The 23,900-nt window shown below is 43.1% G+C and overlaps 1 protein-coding gene across 2 annotated transcripts; it reads left to right on the plus strand.

Annotated features, from left to right (window-relative positions):
• The first annotated feature begins 13,327 nt into the window (after positions 1-13,327).
• Positions 13,328-22,471, plus strand: Fam8a1 (family with sequence similarity 8 member A1). 2 transcript variants are annotated; one of them, XM_032885122.1, is made up of 5 exons: positions 13,328-14,085; positions 15,201-15,321; positions 17,402-17,525; positions 18,384-18,523; positions 19,805-22,412. In XM_032885122.1, exons 1-5 carry the CDS (start codon positions 13,452-13,454, stop codon positions 19,947-19,949), a joined length of 1,164 nt encoding a protein of 387 aa, XP_032741013.1. In that variant the 5' UTR covers positions 13,328-13,451; the 3' UTR covers positions 19,950-22,412. The 2 variants fall into 2 exon arrangements, with proteins under 2 accessions (XP_032741013.1, XP_032741014.1); XM_032885123.1 differs by lacking the exon at positions 18,384-18,523 and having other exon boundaries at positions 19,805-22,471.
• The last annotated feature ends 1,429 nt before the right edge of the window (positions 22,472-23,900 follow it).

Below are 23,900 nucleotides of genomic sequence, written 5' to 3' on the forward strand. Positions count from 1 at the left end.
ACCCATTTAAAAAAAAAAAAAAAAAAAGCAGGCTGGATAATGACAGCACAGGCTCGTAACCTCTGGGGAAGCAAGAACAGGAAGAGCACAAACCAGTCAATCAGTGGACTCCACGTTGAGTGAGAGAAATGGTCTCCATAGTGCCCAACTGCAACTAGCACATTTACAGCACAGCCCCGATGCCCAAACACATCCCCAATACCCAAGACTCAGGGAACATCACAGACGAAGGGATGGGGAGAGTATAAGAGCCAGAGGACCAAGCTGTCTGCTGAGGGAGTTTCCTGTGTATGACAGGAAAGCCGCATCCGTGAAGTCTCAACAGTTTGGCCATCTAAACAATAACAGCATAGTGACACCCGTTGACATGCCAAGGCAGATAGAGGGGACCTTCCAGGCCCCGCCCCTAGAGGAAGAACTGCAGACCATTAGCAGCTGCTGACAGAGGGAGCATCCATCTTCTCCAAGAGGAGCATACATATGTAATAATTAAATACGATGTCATAAATCAGAGGAAATGGGGAGGCATGGGAGGAGTTGGAAGGGAGGGGTGGAAACTATGTAAATATATCATGCACATATGAAGTTCTCAAAACTATTCGAATTGAAAAAAAAAGTCCCACTTACAGCCAAGGACTCCACAGTCTTATTCTTCACACCCTGACTAGTCATGGGTCTCTGTGTAAATCTACGTGTCTACTGCAAGGAGAAACTTCTCTGATGAGGGTTAGAGACGTACTAATCTATGAGTATAACTTAGGGGACAGTTTGATATTATGTTCACTTAGTAGAATAATTGTGCCCCGCTAGAGACCAGGAACTAGCACGTCATGAGGCTTTGGCCCAGGTAGCAGTACCAGGTATGAGTGCTGTTTTATGGAGGGGTCTGTAAATCCAATCAGAAAGTGCTTGGTTACACCTAAGACGTTTCTGCCATTGTCTCACTAGAGGAATGGCCTGTCAGGCTTGTCATTATTATAGTTCATGGGGTTCACAGTTGAGTAAGATTGTTGAATACTTTCTGATGGTTTAGCATAAGTAGAACCTTCTAGCAATTTAAAAGCTACTCGGTAAAGAGGGAGCTTCCAGGTCAGTACCAGATCGACTTCTCTATGTTACACGACTCAATTACGTCTTGTCTCCAGCTACTGGGTCTTTTCAAAAAGTTCTGGGGATAACCGAGAATGATAGATATAGCCTGTAATATTTGGGGGCAACTGGGGTCCCAACTGAGCAACAATTCAAAAAGAAGGTAATTTATACGTGCCACCAAACATTTTATGTGCTAGCCTATGATGTCTGGAGAGGCCTTGTCCCACACATTCTCCCGCAAGGGTCAGATATTTTTGTGTGAAAGGGGACAGAAAGGTTGTACAAGACAAAAGTACTAAACTTCTACAGCAATAAGTTATTTGTTGGACATTAAATGCAGGGCTGTTCTCTGGCCCAGTACATACACATGCTGGTTCATATTCTTTCCCTGCCCCCATTAAATTGGCTTAAAAAAAACATATACAATATATTTTGATCACAGTGTTTCTCCTTTTCTAACTCTTCTTACTAGATCTCCCACCTCCTTACCCACCGAACTCCACGTTCTTTCTCTCTCAAAACAAACAAAACCCAAAATAACATGGGGTCTATCTTGTGTTGGCCAACACACCTAGATACAGGGCCTGCTGAGAAGTGTGACTCTCCAGTGGAAAAAAACTGGGTTTCCCTTTCCTAGCAGGTCTATCAATTGTGATTAGCTTCTTGGTTAGGAGCGGGACTCTAGATTCCCTTCCCTTTCTCTGTGCTGGGAGTTTTGTCTGGCTTGAACTTGTGTGTGTCATGTGCCTGCTGTCACAAACACATACTCTTTAAAAGACATTTTAACAAGTAGGGAGATGACTTCATAGATTAAAGAGACTGTCATGCAAATGTGAGGCCCAGAGTTCAGATCCCAGCAGTCACATAAAAGTCAGGTGGTCAGATGGGAGTGGTGGCCTGCCTATAATCCCATCACTCTGGAGACAGAGACAAGGGATCCTGAGGGTAAGACCAGCTGGACTCCATGGGCTTCAGGTTCGACAAAAGAAAAAATGGGAAGCAACTTAAGAAGACAACTGATGTCAGTCTCTTGCCTCTACATGCATGACAGACACTGTGCCCATGCCCATGAAACACACACAAACACAAGCATTTACACCAACCACACAACACATCCACACCCCAAAATATATTTAGGAAGACAAATTTTTAAATTCTAATAATATTTTGGATGCATACTTTCTGAAACATCAGAAGAGATAAAAACAAAGAGGCATATCCTCCATACCCTTATAAAAGAGGAAATAAAGCAATCGTTTCTCCAGCTCTAACTCTTCCATACATTCTCTGGGTTTGGTGGTAGATGAGGACATAGACATTCTATTCAATAGTGAAGGTATACGATCTAATGTGTACTCATGGTGGTGAGACTACATGGCTGTTTATGGGTGTAGCTTCAGATGTTACTAAGAGACACGATTTCACAGCAAACTTCCTGATCCTCCAGCTCTTAAGACCATTCTGCCCTTTCTGTAATGTTTCCTGAGACCAAGAATAACACCAATAGACGTGCCAAGGTGGATGGGAAAAGGCCTACAAGTCCCCCCACACACACACACACACACATACACACACACATATACATACACACACACATATATACATACATACACACACACACATACACACACACATACACACACACACACACACATACACACACACACACACACACACACTGTAGACAACTCAGGAAAGCTGGGAAATGGAGAGGTGGCCTTGCCCCTGAAAACACATCAGTTGGCTGTCCAGTACCAAATTGTCAACCCTGAAAACATACGTACAAGCAACATTATATAGAATGACCAGGTTATGTTTAGAAATATATATGTATGCAATAACAATGTAGGAATATATACATATATACATATACATATATACATACACACATACATATGGGTTTAAAAAAGAGATGTAATTATATTGTAATATCAAAATACAAAAAAGATATAAAACATTGAGGCATCATATAAAAAACCCAGTGTGAGCTCTACAGCATCCATTTGGAGTGGCTCTTTAACTGTACAGAAGTTCATTGTATAGTCTTTGGATCTGATTAATTTCATTGTGCAATTTTTTACAACCTTTTTGTAATAAAACTTAAAATATATATCAAGAGAATAAATCATAGAACAAGATGAATAAAAGTTATGATACAATAGTAAGTATAAATATAATGAATTATACCACCAATAAAACCCCTCGGGTCAACAGTACTCACATTTTGTTTTTAAGTGTCTCAGATAAAAACAAAGTATCGGCTGGGCATGAATGGACCATGCACATAACCCTAGGGCTCAAGAAATGGGGGCATCTACCCTGGGATCCATCCCGTGCACAAACACCAAACCCCAACACTATTGCTGATGCCAGGATGTGCTTGAGACAGAAGCTTCACATGGCTGCCCTCTGAGAGGCTCTGCCAACACCTGACTGAGACAGATACAGATACTCACATTCAATCATTGAACTGAGCCTGGGGACCCCAATGGAAGAGTTAGGGGAAAGACTAACTTCCTGTGGGATTGTAACCCCATAGGAAGAACAACGGTATCAACTAACCAGACCCTCCCAGGGACTAAGTCACAACCAAAGAGCTGGTCCATGGTTCCCACTACTTATGTAGCAGAGGACTGCCTTGTCTGGCCTTAGCGGAAGGGGAGGCCCTAGGTCCTGTGGAGGCTTGATGCCCCAGAGAAGGGAGATGTTAGAAAGGTGAGGTAAGAGTGGGTAGGTGGGGCTGGAGAGATGGCTCAGCGGTTAAGAGCACTGACTGCTCTTCCAGAGGTCCTGAGTTCAATTCCCAGCAACCACATGGTGGCTCAAAACCATCTGTAAAGAGATCCGATGCCCTCTTCTGGTGTATCTGAAGATAGCTACAATGTACTTATATATAATAAATGAATAAATCTTTAAAAAAAAAAAAAAAAGAGTGGGTGGGGGAACACCCTTTTTGAGACAAAGGGAAGGGGGGATGTGATGGGGATTTAGTAGAAAGGGGACCAGGAAAGGGGACAACATTTGAAATGTAAATAAATAAAATAATTACTAAAAAAAAAGGAAGAAAGGAAGAGAGGGAAGAGAGGGAGAGGGAGGAGAGGGAAGGAGGGGTAGAGGGAGGGAGGGGGAGAGGGAGAGGGAGAGGGAGAGGGAGAGGGAGAGGGAGAGGAGAGAGAGAGAGAGAGAGAGAGAGAGAGAGAGAGAGAGAGAGAGAGAGATTTAAAAATGGGGCAGGAACATCAGGAGTTCCAAGCCATCTGAGATACACAGTGATTGTAAGATCAATTCGAACTACATGAGAGCGTCTCTCAAAAAATGAACAACCAAAAACCTTAAAACAAAGTATCTCGAAGTTGAAAGAATGAGTAAAGAGAAAGGGTGCTGTGTAGTAGACAGAACCTCAATTCTAACCGAGGCAGGTGGATGTCTATATGAGTTTGAGACCAGCCTGGTCTATATAATAGAGAGACCCTAGCTCAAAGTTAAGCACACAAACAGAATGAGTAAAGAGGTAGTGGATGAGAACCATAATAAGGCAAAAGTCACAAACTCAGAAACATACAGGGAAACAAGATTTATGGCGAATGCATTAAATTCTCTTTTAAAGGTTTTACTTAATCTGGTCAGGGTCAGCCAGGATAATTCGTCTTTTGATTGATGTAAAGTAGGTTGATTTGGAACCTAGTAATCTATGTAGACCCTTTACCTGTGTCATATAATATATAACCTGATCACAGAAGTGCCCATCAAGGAGGGAGAAAGGATCATACACAACTTGTGTTTCTAGCATCAGGAGTTAGAGACCACCTTGGGCTTTTAACTACTGTAGTCTGTGGTAATGAATTCTTCTTTCCCATAAAAGTACATTAAGCAACAGTGTGTGGAAATGCAAAAAAAAGAATTCTTTAAAATAGGACAGAGTTAATAATGCACAAAATATTAAATATTTTTATATATTACACAGTTTGTATATTAAATCAAAATGGTGTCATTCACGAGATTGATTTGAAAGAAATGCTGGAAGTGTAGAGCATGAACATTAGTGACGTTCTCTAGAGGGACAGAAGAAGGTCTAGCTAGTCCAGCAATGACTAGACAGTCCATGGGAAAGGCCAAGCATCCAAGCTCAGTCCACAAGGCTAGAGGTCTCGGTTGGCCTTCAGTAGACACTGGGATCCTGAAGAAGTAGTCTGTAATCCCAGGGAAGGAATGAACTCGCCAGTGAGAGCCAGAGCAAGTGGGCCAAGAAAGCAGGTTTCCTTCTTCCATGCCCTTTATACAAACAGAAGGTGTGGTCCAGATTAAAGCGGGATCTGCCCGACTCAAAGACCAGGATTAGAAGTAGGACTCCCTACTTCAGATGATTTAATTAAGAAAAAAAAAATCCCTCACAGATGTGTGCAGTCACTTGGGTTTTAATAATCCAGATGTGAGGTTGACAAGCAAGCATAGCCATTTGACGAACCCAGATGTTTAGTTATAAAGCTAAAACTCTCCACCCAAAGTGATGTAAAACTGCAGAGTTAGCAAACAGCACACAGGCCATGGGTTCTTCCTGGAGGAGAGCAAAGTGGGAAAGAAAAGATTAGCTGGGCCCTGAGAGATGGCTCAGTGGTTAAGAGCACTGACTGTTCTTCCAGAGGTTCTGAGTTCAAATCCCAGCAACCCCACATGGTGGCTCACAACCATCTGTCATGAGATCTGATGTCCTCTTCTGATGTGTCTGAAGACAGTTACGGTGTACTTAAATATAAGAGAGAGAGAGAGAGAGAGAGAGAGAGAGAGAGAGAGAAAGGAAAAAAAAAAAGGTTAGCTGAAAAAAAATCTCAGTAATGTAGCCTTGTAAAAATTGTTGTATGGGTGCTGGAGAGATGGCTCAGCAGTTCAGAGCACTGACTGCTCTTCCAAAAGTCCTGAGTTCAATTCCCAACAACCACATGGTGGCTCACAGCCATCTATAATGGGATCTGATGCCCTCTTCTGGCATGCTGGTGTCCTTGCAGATACAGCATTCATATACATTAAATAAATAAATATATTTAAAAATTGTTGTGTGCGTGTGTGCACATATCTATGTGCACATATGTGTAGGTGTCTGTGGAAACCTGTAGAGGACACTGAATTCCCCTTGGAGCTTGAGTTACAGGTGGTCACGAGACCTGTACCAAACAAGGGTGCGGGGGAAACCGAGCTCCAATCCTCTGCAAGAGCAGCATGGGGCCCTTTACCACTGAGCTCTCTCTCCGGCACCCAGTTTAGAAGTTTAACTCATCTTTTAAATAGTTATCCAAAGAAGAAAGCCCTATCACAATTCCAACTTAGTAGCAATGGAAATTCCTTCTACCAGAGATTAGAGGAGGATCAACATTTAAGCCCAAAAGTTAGGGAAATGAGGCAAACACGATTAAGGCTTAACCAAATAAATGAACAAACATAAAACAAAACAAAACAAACATCTGAGCTGGGGGGAGGGGCGTGAAATCAATGTGGCGGGGTGTGTGCCCAGCATGAGCTTGGGCTCTGTCCCTAACACTGCAGTATTTTTTTTTCTTTCAATGAAACAAAAATTAAACCAGATGTTACTTTTTTTCCTTGGGCTAATTCTGCGGGAGACAGAGACACGTAGTCTTTCCTTGCACTTCAGGTCTGTTGTAATAAACAGGTATTTAGACAAGGTCTCACTGTAGCCCTGGCTGTACTGCAACTTCCTATGTAGACCAGGCTAGCCTCTAACTCACAGAAATCTACCCGCCTCTGCCTCCTGTGTGCTGGGATTAAAGGCATTAGCTACCATTCCCTTCGCATAGCAAGTTTCAGATTAAAAATTGATTAGAGGGGGTTGGGGATTTAGTTCAGTGGTAGAGCGCTTGCCTAGGAAGCGCAAGGCCCTGGGTTCGGTCCCCAGCTCCGAAAAAAAGAACCAAAAAAAAAAAAAAAAATTGATTAGAGGTAAGCTAACAAGTAAGAAACGGAATGGCTATATTTTTTTTTTTACATTATCCGCAGAGTGCCAGTTAGCAATAGGCTATTTCTCCAATATCTTGAAATGAATCAAACATCTGTTGTCAATATCTCAGCTGGATATGGAAGCACACATCTATAATCCTGGCACACGGAAGATGCAGGCAGACAGATCTGGAGTTCAAGGTCATCTCTCAGCTATGTAACAACTTTAAGGCCAACTTGAGTTTTAGGAGACAGGGTCTCATAACATAAAATGACGAAACAAAAATATTTTGGTATATAAAATATATATTCTTGCTTAATCTTAATGCCCTGCACTTTTAAAGTCTCCTTTTCTCCTTAATTAACAATGACGACTTCTGTGTGTTGTACTGGTTCTTTCTGAGAGCCTGTTATTGGGTGCCTGGTAACTCTGGATCTTCGATGACTGTCTCATGAATTTTCCTTGCTTTGCTTTTATAAATAACTCTGTAGGACTGTGCTTGGCTTGCTAATCTTTCTGTATCTTCCTAAAAGGAGAATCACTTAGGAGCACGGCTTGGTTATTCTGAATTCTGCTCAGTCTTGGCAAGCTATCCATTTAAAATGTAAAGGGGGCTGGAGAGGTGGCTCAATGGTTAAGAGCACTGGCTTCTCTTTCAGAGGTCATGCGTTCAATTCCCATGCAACCACAACCCTCTGTGATGGGATCTGATGCCTTCCTCTGGTGTGTCTGAAGATGCTACAATGTACTCATATACATTTGATAGATAGATACATTTTTTAAAAAATGGTGCAAATTTTCTTCTTCAGAATGAATGAACCCTTTTCTCCAAATCTCACCAATACTGGGTAATTCCTGCCTTAGCTTATCAGGGTGTTACACAGAATCATAATGGCTCAAAACAGGTTATCCAAGGGATAGAGCTCGTTGAATGAAAAGGAGGGATGACTTTTGCATTTAATTAGAATAAAGTCATCCAGTGTATTAAACCTGGACATCACTGCACACAATGCCAATAAAGCCCCAAAGGAAACTAAAAAATTGGGGGAAGTGGGGTTTGGTTTGTTTTCACACTTTTGACCACACAGCAAGGTGGACCAAGAATGGAGCAAGGATTTGAAGGGTGACTCGGAAGTTTCTGTCTATGGGCACAACTCTGGACCCTCTAGAGCGGGGTTCCCAACCTTCCTAATGCTACAGTCTTTTCATACAGTTCCTCATGTTGTGGTGACCCCCAGTCACAAAACTATTTTTATTGCTACTTCATAACTGTAATGTTGCTAGTGTTGTTAGTTGCTAGTGTGTTATTTCACAATGTGAAATAAGTATCTGTGTTTCCTGATGGTTTTAGGTGACCCCTGTGAAGGATTTGGGGTTGCAATCCACAGGTTGCTCTAGGCAACAAAGTTTCCATTTGAGACCATGACCGGGCCTCCTAGGAGGGAAAACCTGCTGGAGAGGAGGCTGAGAGGCTAAGGGCAGCTTGCTACGCTCGAAGAGGACTAGAAGCCACCCTGGCATCTCATAACTGCCTGTAACTCCAACTTCAGGAAATCTAATGCTCCCTTTCTGACTGTCACAGAGAACGACACCCATGTTCCCCTATCCACACACACATGCATAAGTTAAAATGAAAATAAATAGTTTTGAAAGGAAACACAGTTCAATGGCAGAGTATTTGCCAGTCACGCTTGAAGCCCAGGGATCCATTTGAGAAGGTAAAAATAAATAAACATAACAATAATAACCAGGCATGAGAGAGTGGCCTTCAGGCTAGTGCACTACCTCATAAGGAAGCTAGAAAGAAATTTAAGAAAGATAGAGTCACTGTCAAAGGTGAAATTCCAAGGAAAAGATTTGCATAGGCACAGGACTGCCTGGCCTGCCCTCTGAGATCAAGAACTTCGGCTTTTTCCTGTGGATAGCTTCCAGTGTGAGTAAAGGAGAGAAGAGGTACGAGTCCCTGTTTATCGTACTCATTTAAACCGGCCCTTTTATTTTACAAATATACGCCCTTCACAATGGCTCCCCAGATCACGTTGGGAACAAGTACGCTGAGGCTGAACCACATCCGGTCTGCATCAAAGCTTTCGATGTTTCTGTTGCTGACTAGGTCCAAGTCATACTTGTAACTTTGATTTTTTTCAAAACCTATTTTCAATGATGGTTCTTAAAGGCTTCAACCTCCCTTGTAGCCCACCACCCACCATGGAGTAGTGGGAAAGAGGCTGGGGGAGCGGACCTGTTTAGAAAGGTTCTTTGGAGCAACTCCCACCTGTGTGGTCTGGAAATCAGCAGTGCAGTTCACAGGTCAGCAGGCGGCAGCAGCTCGCTCCACTCACAAACACCTCAGGGATGCACCAGCAGTCCAGTTTGGTAGAGTTGGGATAGCAACAGCCGCGACCCGATCTAGCAGAGACAGCCAGGCCTCGAGTCAGCAGGAGGGACCCAGGGATCACCAGTTGTTGTTCTCGGCTGTGCCTCTCTCAGGGAGTCGAAGATCAGCGAAGACTGGAGACCCACAAGCATTGCACAGCTACATGTACCAGCAAGCCAAGCTCTGTCTCTGTCACTCGGTGGAGTCCTATATAATCTCCAAACATCACGTGTCCTCCACGGCTCTTCCCTCAGCAAGTGCGCATGTCTCAGCTGACGTCACTCTGCCACTCCGCCTGCGTCCTTGGCAAAAAAAACTGCAGCACACCACCAGAAGTTTTTTGATGCTTTTCTCTCTATGGAGTCCCCACAAATGCAGCTCAACTACGCAATGTAAGGCAAACCAATTCATGAGTGTTGTTAGCAAAGAATCGCTCATCACCTGTCCTTTCACGTGCTTACTTTAACAGAACATCTTTCACCTGTGTCTGCTTCAGGAAACACTCCTTCGCGTGTTTGCCCCAACGAAACACCTTTCCCCTTTACATGCTAGTCATTTTCTTCTCCCGTTCAGCTGATGATGATGCCACATCGGTATTTAAAACTTTGCTTTTCCTTCCCCCCACCCCCAATCTTACATTTCAAAGTGAAATCTAATCTTACCCTACAAACAGTCTTTCCTTGTGCCAAATTTCATAGGCAATGCCCATGGATACTATATGGAACCAACAAGCAAGCCTTGGGTTCTGTCCGAATAAAATAGAGACAAGGGCTGGGTTTGAACGGCTTAAGTTGGACCTGGAGACACACACCATGAATCCTAGTGCTCAAGAGACAAAGGTGGGAGGACCAGAAATTAAAGGTCATCCTTGAAAACTAAATGAGTTCAAGGCGGGCCTGAACTACTTGGGAACCTGTCTCAAACAAAAGAGGGCTGCGGAGAGGGGAGAAGAGGAGAGAAGAAAGGGAGGGGGGGAGAACAAAACAAAAAACAAAACAAAACAAAAAAAGAATTGAATCAATCCTGTTCAAGATGCTCAGCTTCAGCGGTTAACTTTGGAAATTCCTCCCCCTACTGGTTGCCTGAAGTCCTGTCTTTCTATTTTGCACAAAGCATCAAGCCATAGTTTGAGTGTGACATGTTTTTTTCTGAGTTAACAAAAAGCCTGCTAGGAATAAATGCACACATATAAATCACCTCAAATTCCCATAATCAAGAAATCTATAATAGAGAAAAATATTATTATTATCATTTTTATTATATAAATTACTTGAGCAATGGATATGTTTCTTAATGCTGCTTAGCAACCCCTGTATAAATGCTTATACAGGCAGTAATTCAACAAAATTTAGTTACGCAGAAAAAAAAACCCTTTGTTACATACCTTCCCACAAATTAGTATAGAAATCAAATTATTTTTAAATTAAATATTTTATTCGGTGCACTGGGCATTTTAATTATTAAATGCCATTGATAAGTATTACTCAAATAGAATAATAAATCTAAAAATTAGATTATCCCACTAAAACTAAGAAGTCTTATAGTCAAAGAACAGATGTTTGGCTACCCAAGTGTCTAGAATTTGCACTTGCTTTGTTTTTGCTTTTGTTTGTTGTTTTGGTTTGGGTTGGTTTGGTTTTTGGAACAGGGCTTCTCTTTGTGTAGCCCTAGCTGACCTAGAATTCATTCTGTAGATCAGGCTGGCCTTGAACTCACAGAGATGCTCCTGCCTCTGTTTCCTGGGTTCTGGGATTAAAGGTGTGCTCCACCACCATTCAACTAGAATGTTCTTTTAAGTCCTGTCAAAGCATGGATTCCAAGATGGGCACAAAATTAATTAGCTATTTTCCAAATTGTGGTACCTCACGCCTGTACTCCTAGCATTCTGGAGGCCGAGGCAAGGGGTTGCAAGAGTTAGAAGGCTAAGCTACATAGCAGGACCCTACTGAAAATAATCTTAAAAGAAACCTTAAAAGAAAAGAACACCAAGGGAAAACAAGGGAACCCCATTTCACAGTTTTCATAATGGCATCATCCATGATGGGACCCAGACTTGAGCACCCAAACAAAAGAGAGACCATACTTCATACTGAGGCTTCTTCTCTGAGCTTTTCCTAGCTGGAAAGATTCTGCTCTGCAGGAAGGTCCGCTTTTCTCTTAGCCTTTTGCTAACCAATCACCCTTTGCTTCAGTCCCATTAGAATTCCTTCCTACTCCCTATTCAAATCGCTGTGTGGTGATGGGCTCTTGGCTGGCAGCTGACTGGCACTGACACTCATTTAGTCTCAGTTCCACAAATAATTAAAAGTTTCATGTTTACCAAACCCTTATAGCATGGCCCACTGGTCATATGGGTTACTGAGTCTCATGCTATAAACAGCTCTTCAGAAAAAAAAAATCATGATAGTAAAAAGTGGACAATAGGGGTTGGGGATTTAGCTCAGTGGTAGAGCGCTTGCCTAGCAAGCGCAAGGCCCTGGGTTCGGTCCTCAGCTCTGGAAAAAAAAAAAAAAGTGGACAATGGGCCTGGAGAGAGGTCTGTCCAGTTTAAGCATGTTTCCATGCCCTCCCCTATCACTCTCTGCCTTATTCCTTTGAGGCAAGATCTCAAGAACACCAACTTCTCAAGACAAAGGTGTCTAGGTATTGCCCCTTCAATAGCCACACATTTTTGTCCCAACCTTATAGATCAGGTGCAAAAAAAAAAAAAAAAAGTCACGGCAAATTCCCCCAAGTCACTCCCCTGCTGCTGCTGGTAAAGCGGTTAGGTGCAGCATTCCTCTCTGAGTGGCCACACTTGTTCCCCATTACCCATCCTTTCTCCTAAGAATAAGCTGTTTAACTCTAACTCATTTTGGCAGTTTGAGAATGGTGTGGTGAACATCAGGACCAAAAGCTGGGGAAGAAAGGGTTTATTTGGCTTCCAAATCTACATTGTACTCCATCACTGAGGGAGGTCAGGACAGGAACTCAAATGGGAAGGACCCGGAGGCAGGAGCTGCTGCACATCCCATCGCTTGTCTCCATGGCTTGCTCAGTCTTCCTTCTTATAGAACCCAGAACAGCTGTCTGCAGTTGTACCACCCACATCAGCCACCAGTTTTAAAAATGATCTGCAGGCTTACCTACAGCCCAATCTTATAAGAGGTATTTTCTCGATTGGGGTTCCCTCCTCTCGGATGACTCTAACCTGTATTAAGTTGACATGAAATTAGCCAGTGCAATAATCGTTAAGTATTATCACAATATTTGGCTCTTGTAGATTCCTTATATAGCCCTGGGAATACTAAGTCACACTAATACCACTAATGAGCTTATTAATTTAACGTAGCAAAGTGTATTAAGATATCAGTATCTGGCTGGGGATTTAGCTCAGTGGTAGAGCGCTTGCCTAGGAAGCGCAAGGCCCTGGGTTCGGTCCCCAGCTCCGAAAAAAAAAAAAAAAAAAAAAAGATATCAGTATCTGAGAGGCTGCATATAGATGAAAAGACAAAACCATACACAAAGGTGATAAGCAAGAAACAGGCACTGTGCTTGGAGGACTGGGCCCGCTTGGAAATTCTGGTGGACCAGATGCAGTTTCACAAGGGACAACCACGTCCTAAGCCCACAGGATTCTCTCTAGGGGCCTTGGTAATGGAGTTCATCAGAATTCTCAAGAGTGATGCCGAATGTCTCACAGATGTATCTTAAATGGGTGCGTACACAGTGTCCAGGAACTCGTACTCAGCATCGCACACGTTGTTATACTATGCTGCGATACGTTACGTTACCGAATATGCCACAATTTATGATTAAAACGTACAACAGAAGAACCAGAGAGACGGCGCGTAACTAGGAACCACTCACAAAGAAACACCACCGCCCGCCCGACCCCCCAAGACAAACGCGCCGGAGAGGCGGGGTTTCCGCTTCCGGCGACGGATTGTTGACGCCCGCTGCTGCTGTGGTGGCGACCGAGCGGTTGGGGAGGGGCTGACGAGAGCAGGCGACGGCGCAGTGACAGGCGGCGCGGAGGGTGCCTCCGGGGCAACGATGGCAGAGGGGCCCGAGGAAGCCCGGAGCCGCCCTCCCGGGCAGGACGGCGGTGGCGAGGACCACGAGCCGGTCCCTTCCGGACCAAGCTCTCCGTCCTCCTCCTCCTCCTCCTCCGCCGCCGCCCCCCGGCCCCCGGCTCTCACGACCGTCGCCGCGGCGGTCCCCGAGCCGGAGCCGCAGTGCGAGCTCCGGAAGCGCCGGGAGACGGGCGCAGAGCCTCAGGAGCCGGGGGGCTGCGAGGCGTCGGACGGGCCGGGGCGGCTGAGCGCGCGCGAGTACTCGCGGCAGGTGCACGAATGGCTGTGGCAATCCTACTGCGGCTACCTCACCTGGCACAGCGGCCTGGCCGCCCTCCCCGCCTACTGCGGCCCGCCTCCCGCCGCCCCTCAGCCCGCAGCCCCACCGCCGCCCCCGCCGCCGCCGCAGCTCGCTTACTACAACCCCTTCTACTTCCTAAGCGCTGCGGCGCCAGGGCCGGGGGCGGCCACGAGCGGCGGCGCCACCCCGACAGCCGTCGCGGGCCTGACGGCCCGGGCCCCGCACGTGCAGGCATCTGCCCGGGCGGTCCCTGTGACCAGGGTGGGCTCTGCAGCCCCTGCACGGACGGCGAGCGACACCGGGCGGCAGGCAGGTGAGAACGGGGTTGACGTGGGTGCGTAGGACATCGGAGGGATAGAGTAGAGGATTTTATTCATCTGCCTCCACTTCCTATGTGTAGGATTACTGGTGGCCCGCGGTTCTTTTTTTAAATTACTGCTACTCCTACCATCATTTATTTTTGGAAGGATCTCACCTTGTGGTCTAGGCTAACCTTAACTCAGTGTATAGGCCAGGCTAGCCTCAAACTTGCAATAAGACTTCTGTGCAGCCTATAGGCTCTTACTACACTCCTGTGCTAGCCAAAGGGGTCTGTCGAAGGATCAGTGGGCAAGTATGCTCGCTCTTGAAATATGTAACTGGGGAACTGCTACTACCATTGACAGTTCGCACGTACATCTGCTATGGTTTGCCCAGGCCCTAAATTCTTAAAAAAAAAAAAAAAAAAAAAAAAAAAGTACTGTGAGACAATGCTGATTGTTCTTCCCTTAAGACCTGGCACTACCAATAGATTCCCTTAATCCTGACACTAGCCCTTCTTGTATAGAGAGAGACGTATGCTTATCAAACCATCCTCTCGTTGATCTCCATGCTCTGGACAAGATCCAAAGCTAAACTTAGGTGGCAAGCGCACTGTTGGAGGATTGAGATTAGAATACGAGGGGTTGGGGATTTAGCTCAGTGGTAGAGCGCTTGCCTAGGAAGCTCAAGGCCCTGGGTTCGGTCCCCAGCTCCGGGGGAAAAAAAAAAGAATACGAGAAATCACCAAGTTGGGCTGTATAAGGACAGTGGGACTGAAAGGCGATTGACATTACAAATGAGAACTTTGGCTGGGCCCAAGCCTTGAATATCATCTAGTAATCAATTCTGTGTAGTTACGAGTCCTAGCAAACTGTAGGAAAATTTACAGCCACTCTGCCGAGCCTGGGCCCGGAATGCTGGGATGACTGGCATAGCTTGCCACGTCCAGCTCATTATTAGATATTTTAGGAACATGTTCTCTTGATGGGATCATTGCTGTTGGCTGATTCAAGGCTATCATTTTTTAAAAATTAAGTTGGACCTTGACTTTACTTTGCCCCTTCATTATCTGACTTGGTTCTTAAGCTTGTGTGAGAGATTCCTTTCCCTTTTCTTCCCGATTTACAGGTAGAGAGTATGTCATTCCATCCTTGGCCCACAGATTTATGGCAGAGATGGTGGATTTCTTTATTCTCTTCTTTATAAAAGCAACCATTGTCCTGAGCATCATGCATCTCAGTGGGATAAAGTAAGTTAAGAACAGTCACTGTTAAGTAGCTGGGGCTGCTACTTAGGGATCTTGTTTTGTAAATTCTGCACATGCCCACAAGTAATTCTGAGTGATGGATGTCCAAGGCTAAGATGTCTCCATGAAATCTGTACTAGTTGTATTTGTTCCCTTATTTATTGTTTTAAAGTGTATTTATGTGTAGCCAAGAGGTCTGCTTTGGGTGTCTTCTACTCTCTCCTGTGTTTTTTGAGGTAGGGTCTCTCACTTAACCTGGAGCTTGACATTTCAGCTGGACTGGCTGGCCATCAAGTCCCCCAATCCACTGCTCCCCCATCCCAATGCTACATAGGTACATAGGTGTTCTGGGACCCACTCAGGGACTGACCTTCTTCGTAAAGCACTTTACCCACTGAGCTGTCACTACCAGCCCCTTTTTGGTTTTAAGGAAGAAACAAAGGAGGAACCCCAATATGTTGTTTAAGATCTATGGGAAAGAGGTACAAGGAGTGAGGCTTTGGTGGTACACTCCTTTAATTCCAGCACTCAGGAGGCAGTGGCAGGCAGATCCCAGTTCAAGGCCAGCCAGAGGTACAGTTAAATACTATCTCAAAAGAGATTTTAATAGGTAAAAGGAGCCTTTAGACCTGGCTTGTTTTTTGTTAACCATTCTCTTGGGCCTGAAATGTATTAGTTTCCTTCTCATTGGCCTATGAAGCCTCTACCATGAAAGCACAAAGAGCTTCAGTGGTTAAGAGTACTCACTGCTTGTCAGTTCCCATGTCAGGCAGCTCATCACTGCCTTTAACTCCAGCTCCAGCTTCTGCACACGCGTGGCATACATTTGTAATAAACAGAGACACACACATTTTCAAAGCACAAAGAGCCTGTGGTAGGTAGACTGTTGGTGATCAATTTCAGTGGGGTTGCTTAGAGTTGAGCACATTCTAATGCAAAGTTTGGCATTTACTTGAAAATCTCAAGTCTTAGGATAATGCCTGTTCCCACTTGCTAAGCATTTTCTTTTTTTTTTTTTTTTTTTTTTTTTTTGGAGCTGGGGACTGAACCCAGGGCCTTGTGCTTCCTAGGCAAGCGCTCTACCACTGAGCTAAATCCCCAACCCGAAGCATTTTCAATGAGACACTAATTTGGGTTTATGAGAAGATGTCAGAATCGAAAAGAAGATAGAAAAGTCAAGATACAAAGTGGTGTTAACCTTGGCATTGGGTGGTCCCTAACACTTAGCCTTTACTATGGTTTTTTCTTTTACACTTTATTTGGCAGTCAGAACACAGTTGCAGAACCTGACCTCTCCAGCCTAACATTCTGCTTTAGTTTCTATTTCATCACATAGTTTAACAGATACCACATTACTAATCAGTCTCCTCACTGTGAACTTGCTCCAAGGCTTTCTCTCCTGCCAGGAGCTCCTCCCACCTGGTCTGCCTGCCTTCTCGTCATCCTTTGGACTGTTGTGTACCTAGGAAGGCCGCACAGGAGTCTCTGTGACTGGTCTGCTTTCTGTGGTGCTCTGGCTCCCATCCCGGTCTACTTCTGATCTGTTTTTCCTTGCTCGCTTAGAAACCCAGTGGGATCTGAGACTTTCGGTATCCCCTTGCTGTGCTAGTGTGATGCAGTGGTAAGCACCATGGTCAGAAGCAACTCTGAGCAGTGTATTCCACCTTACAGCGTGTAGTCCATCACTGAGGGGGTCAGAGCAGGACCCTGCAGACAGGAACTGATTCAGAGGCCATGGAGGAGTGCTGCTCTTCAGACTTGCCTACGGGCCAATGTGATGGAGATATTTTTCTTAATTGTAGTTTCCCAGATAACCCAAGCTTATTTTAGGTTGACAAACCAGTCCGTCGTGTCAAAAGGGCTGGCGTCTTACTTGCAATGCTTTCCCTGAGTTACAAACGTGCCCCACAATCAGAACCTTTTGCTTTTATTTACTGAGGTTACTGCTATTTGTTGAGTGGAGTAATGGTGAGAGCCCAACAGCTTAGAATTCCATTTAAAATATATGGTCTAATTAAGGGAAAATGGTACAACTGACCCAGAAACAAATTCCTTATAACCCCAAACCCTTCTTTCTGTGCAGGGAAATCTCTAAGTTTGCCATGCACTATATAATAGAAGAGATTGATGAAGACACATCAATGGAAGACCTGCAGAAAATGATGATTGTGGCACTTATATACAGGTTGTTAGTTTGTTTCTATGAGGTAAGCTGCTGACTAGAACAAATAACTGTTTTAGTGGTATAATTTTAAATTATCTACTAGGGAAAAAAAGTAATGACAATTTACAAATTTTTTTAAACATGTCTTCGTATTTGTATTTTTTCATAATTTTTAAAATTGACATTTTCAGGTTTAAAAAAAGCCATAAATACTAAATTTTGGGGGAAAAAAAGGACATTTCATAATTGTCTTGTTATACATTTCAGTTTTAGAAATAAAATTACATTCATAAGCAAATTTTGGTTCAGATATACATTATGCACATATGGATGTATGTGTGCATATATGTATGTATGCATGCATTCATGCATGGAAGCCAGCCCACTGAGCTATATCCAAGTCTCTCTTCTTTTTGAGAGCCTGAGTTCTGTTTCAGTTCCTAAAAGGAGTTGGACTTCGTGCATCTCAGCTTACCTAGATGGAATGGCAGGTCTTGTGCCACCAGACCCAGCCTTTATTGAGTGTGTGTTTGCTGAGGCAGGGCCTCATAATGTACCCTGACATGATCTCAACCTTGCCAGCTATCTTTCCATAGTCTGGAGTTCTGAGATGGCAGGTATGTGCTAAGCCATCTTCATGGTTAAGTTTCTAGTATTCTATATAATTAGCACACCCAGTGTACCTTTTCTTTCTTTTTGCTAGCCCTGTTTGGCCTGAACCTCACTGTATGCCAGGCTGACTTTGAACTCACAAAGATCCCAAGTGCTGGGACTAAAGAAAAATGTGTGCTAGCATACCTAGCATCATTCTTCGAAAGCACAAAGGGATTTGTTGGAAGAATGTTCAAAACTCTTTAAAATTGGCATAGTAAATTATTTCCAATTATCCTTTTTTCCTTAGATAATTTGCATTTGGGGAGCAGGGGGAGCTACCCCAGGGAAGTTCCTGCTAGGGCTTCGAGTTGTGACATGTGACACATCAGTACTCATTGCTCCAAGTCGGGTTTTAGTGATTCCTTCCTCAAATGTTAGCATCACAACGTAAGTCCTTTGTTTAGCTTAATCTACTTCACCCTTGCAAAAAGATTATAGTTGTCATCTTCCACTGCATAATACTGTCAGTTGACTACGGTGGCATATCCAGCAATGATGTAAGATCCTGCTGCGTGCTGACTTGATGCTGTGTGAAGCTTGTGAAAGTGCACTGGTTTCCATTCTCGGGATCTCTCCTACATTTCCTCAGACTGAGCCTGCATTAAGTGCACAGGGTTGTGTTCACTGTGCCCAAAATTACAGGCTGGTAGTTTTTTAAAATAGTTTTTTTTCATAGCATACACTGTAATATCTCCTTACAAGGAAGTTTATGAGCCTGTCTTTCCCTTGCTACCTTTGGTGTACATTTTCAAAATCGTTCTTATGAACTCTGTCACAATGGTAAGATATTGATGTTCTCTGGCTCTGTGGACTACCTGGTCTCAAACCACTTTGTTAAATAGCAGGCCTGCTGCAGTGGTACTCTGCCTCCAGCTCTTAGAGCTGTAGAGCGGTAACGCCCAGTCTTCATTGCCAGCCTTGGCGTGCAGCTCCACTGAGGGTGCACTGGTGATGGAAGTTGGGGAGGAGAGTGGACAGTGATCAGTTGAATCAAATCATTCCAGTTACAGAATGATTCAAGGGAAAGAAAACAAGAGAGGAGGCCAGGTTTTGCTGACATTGACACTTGTAAATTGCCTTACAACTTTGGTGTTTTAATTTTGGCTACTTCTTCTAATGACCAATAATGATTAGTGTTTATTGAGCATTTCTCAAATACCAGGCACATCAGTAACTTAACACAGCATTTTGATCTCATTTTCATAGTTGTGGAGCATAAATAGTAATTAGAAACCAACCAGTCTGGATTCAGAGTGCACAGTCAGCCAGCCACTGACAGGCAGGAATCTAACATTGTTAGGGTAATTCTGTTTTGAGCTATTGTTGAAAGCTTCTAGGACTTCTTTTAATTACTGGAGCCCGTACAGGAACTGGTTATGTTTCCGGTAAGATAGAAAGTAGGACTGCAGTAAGCATACTCAGTTCAGAAGATTCTAGAAACCCATTGGAATTCATAACTGTGGAAAAGGTAAGCAAAGAGATATTCTTTCCTTCTGACAACTGTTACTCTGTTTCCTCGTTGGTGTTTAGATGTTTACTAACAACCATGTATATCAAAAAGCTCTAGTCTTCTATGTAGCTTTCTTTAGAATAGAACAGGCAGTTGGACTATATTGTTTGAAAACGTGTGTAGACATCTGACTTGCTGCTTCTGCTTGTTTCCTTTAGGTCCACCATTCGAGCTTTGATCAAGAATTTTTCTATTGCTTCTTTTTTCCCTGCTTTCATCACATTGCTGTTTTTTCAGCATAATCGAACAGCCTATGACATTGTAGCAGGAACCATTGTGGTAAAAAGAAATGGGGTCAGATGATGCCCCAAAACCCTGAATTCCACTCTTAGGAATAATGACAAGACTAAATTATGTATCAAGGCCAACATTATCTCTGCGCTACATTAACTGATGATTTAAAAATTAAAGCAGTCACTCTGGTGTGATGCAGGGGACTGTTCTGAAAGTGTTGACTGTACTTAAATGTCAAGGAACTTTTCCGGAAGGAAAAACTATTAAATTCAAGTGTTAAATATTTATAGGACAACAAAAGTTTCATAATCAATATATAGGTAAATACATACTTTAACATTTAAGATAACCAAAATTTGCTGGAAGCATTTTCAGCTTTAAATTCTCTAAATCAAACTTTAAATTTTGGCTTATCCTAGCGTGATTGAGAAATATCCAATTGTGTTTTATAAACACCTGCAGAACTCCCTCAACTCTTCTTACAGACCCTGCTGCTTATGAGCATTGAGAAAGAGCATCAATTCAATAACCCACTTACTCCCTGGGAGAAGAGGGAACGTGAGGAAGACCTAGGAGTCCCTCATCCCACACTTCCAGGATAGTCTAGTTTGGTGTAGTAGTGGCGGGATATTTCAGTTTCTTACTGCTTATGTATTTGGAGGCAAGATTTTCATGATGATGAAAATGTACTGAGTCATATATCATTGATATTTTAAAAAGGTAAGTTAGTGATTGCGTTCGGGGGGGGGGGGTCATTGTAAATTCACATACCCTAAAATCCAACTATAAATATGTGGGAGGAATATCCATCGAACATTCCCAGTGTGTGTTCTCCAGTGTTCTGAATGTACCTGTAGATTCTCTATGTACAGCAAATCCCTAATGCACTGCTGTGTTCTCTACAGTGCCATAACTGTAAAACATCAGGTGTTAGAGTGTACTTTGTGACTAACTTAAATACTAGCAGGTTCCCATTATGAACTGTTGTTTCATCATCTGTGGACTTTAGCTTCTTTGAGCTCTTCTTGGTTGTAGTATCATTGTACTTTGCTCTCTGTTGGAGAAACAATTGGGTTTATGTCTGTGTGCTTTTGTTATGTCACAGTCAGCTAGCTGTACCAAATGTTAGTTTAAAACTTTACTTCTTACTCATTGTTGTATAGGATTTTCCCAAAAAACACTAAATTGTATTGCACAAGAGAGCAGTCTTTGTTCCTGGGTTTTAAACAGCAAGAGCATGCCATGTGTTATTACATCAATCTTAAGTGAGCTTTTTTTTTTTTGACATTTAAAACTGTGAAAATGCATTTAATGTCTAGATAACTTTTAAATATCTCCTAATAGCTCATTGTTCATCAACCATGGTTTCTTCTGGTAAATAATTTTATTTAAATAAAACTTCACAGGAAGCCTATTATTTGTCAAGAGCAGTACATAGAGCATGTACTTGTGGCTCTGGCAAGACTTTAAAAAGCTCTTCTTACTCCACACTACAAATCAGGAAGCTGCTGCGAACGCCTGCCACTGACACAATTCAAGTTGAAATGCGCTTCACCCACACAGCTCTGGAGTACTGATTATTGTTTCTACTCCGATTATTGTAGTTTTCACTGAGGATATTTTTATTTATACAGTAAAATAAGTAGTTAAATTTGTTATAAATACTGCAGTTTGCTAGACAAGTTCTTTAGATCCAGCTGTGGATTCAAGCTGTGCCATATAGGATGTAATAAAGTATTGCTTTGCCTCCACAATAGAACCTCAATCTGGTGTAAGGAGAAAGGGGAATCTGGCACTTTTTTTCCTCATAGGGTTATGTAATGGAGCATGTGAGTGAAGAATTTACAGAAATACTAATTTCCTGTGTCAAAGTGTAATTCTCATGCTGAAGCTGTATCCTAAAAGGGCAAAATGAAGTTGAGAAATGAAGACATTCTTCATGAGCATGCCCTAACCCGAAACATCAGGACTGGAGTCTTGCTGCTGCATTGCCATTTAGTTTAAATAGCCGGCACGTGATTAAGGCACTGAGTCTCGGTACTCACCGCTGAGTGTGTTCTGAAGTAGGATATTCTACACTCTGGGTAACAGCACGACGAGCAGCCTTACTGAGTATTCTTCGTGACCATAACAAACACATGCCCCTTCAGTGTTCGCTGCTTGCTCCTGCCTACAAAGCACGTACTCCATTGCCATGCCTGACCAGTGACTGTTTCACTGTAGTACATGTCTGTTTCTGGCAAGGAGGAGAAAGGAGTTGAAATTTTGTATTTGCAATTTGGGTTTCTGAAGGAAGATGGGGCATTAAACTTTCATTATCTCTTTGAGGACAATGCCTAGATTAACAGTATTCCTAAACTCTTGACAGGTACTGGTTCAGCTCCTGGCCATCCTCCATTTGCATAACCAAAGACCAAAGTCCTTACTCGTGCCTGGCTGGTATGCGTAGGTTTCCTTGTAGTTCACTATAGTAGGACTTGCCCTGCAAACAGTATCTAATGGCTCACCTATAATAAAACATTCTATTTTTAATATTTGTATGTCACCAGTTTGTACTTTATGTCTCAATAAATACTTAATCAGTGTCAAGAGTGTTGTCTCTGCCTATTGCTGCAGTGGATCAAACTATGTTCTTTAATAGGCCTGGAGCTGTGGTTCAGTGATAGAACCTACACTATCCAAATACCTATGAAAAATCCCTTGTTTAAGAAGTACAAGTTGGGGTTGGGGATTTAGCTCAGTGGTAAGCAAGGCCCTGGGTTCGGTCCCCAACTCTGAAAAAAAAAAAAAGTACAAGTTACCTGCACATGAGCTCAGCTTCATGTTAAATTCACTCAGAGCTGTTAGCCATTACAACAGTATCAGATGGGAAAAGCCCATTTCCTCAAGGGCAGTTATCTGAGTGTGGTAATTCCACTGTGTAGGAATATTGCTGCAAATTTAATGCCAGCCTGGACTACAGTATAAGACCCTATCTTTAGGAATTTAACTGTGCTGCTCTGGACAAGGTACTAGTAGTCTAAGCCAAGCTGTCAATATGTGACCCATATTTGGGGGCCACAGTGGATTTCAGAGGCATAAAAGTCAAGTGAGAAGGGAACACCACTCCATATTACAAAGAAATGACTAACTTGGTCTTATACTTACTTACTATAGCAAACTAGTTTCCACTAAACAAGCTACCCTGCATAAAACTGCCGCTGAATCACTTCCTAAACTTTATATCAAGTATAGTATCAGTTCTTACCCTCAATGATTCCAACTGAATTTCAAGTTTTACATGAGGCCTCTGAAGGATATGCTAACTATGAAAACACATTCTTCCCAGGCTAAGTCTTTACTATCAACCTTAATTCAAGTAGTACAATGATAGTTATATTTTAACAAGGATCTTTAGCTGTCTGAATTACACTTTCATCCTTAAGGCCTGAGGTTACTGTTGCTACAAACAACCTAGTACTTAATACTTAAGTGACATTCCCAGACCTGAGAGCATTCTGTGACTTAGGCACCTTTAATGATGTGATCTTGAGTGTTATCCAAAGCCAGTCTGTCAATCTCTGGAGATATGTCCTAGAGCATACATTTATACATTCTACTAATAAGTACTCAAGCCCACTCAATCCAACAAAGAGTTAACTCTGCTGGGCCTGAGGAAGGACAGGCCCAGAGATGAATCTGCCACCATGACTGGAATGCCACACACAGCCCAAGAACCAAGTCTTAAAATAACCAAAAGATCCCTGTAGTAACAACCTGCTCTAAACACACAGGTACACACAAAATTATTTTCCACACATTTTACAGAAAAGGCATATGCCCTATTGAGCCCCAATTATTTAGGTAGAGAAAATGGCTAAGGATAGGCCTACAAGATGGGTTAAGAGAGGTTTCCAGCATTTTCTTCCAACATTTACCAAACTCCAAACAGGCTAAGTGGTGGGTATATATTATTAAATAAAATATTAGAAACACAAAAAAGCTCTACCCTCAACAAATCAATGTGATGATAGCCTAAGA

The sequence above is a fragment of the Rattus rattus genome, chromosome 14 (assembly GCF_011064425.1).
Source record: "Rattus rattus isolate New Zealand chromosome 14, Rrattus_CSIRO_v1, whole genome shotgun sequence".
In the NCBI taxonomy this organism is placed as follows: domain Eukaryota; kingdom Metazoa; phylum Chordata; class Mammalia; order Rodentia; family Muridae; genus Rattus; species Rattus rattus.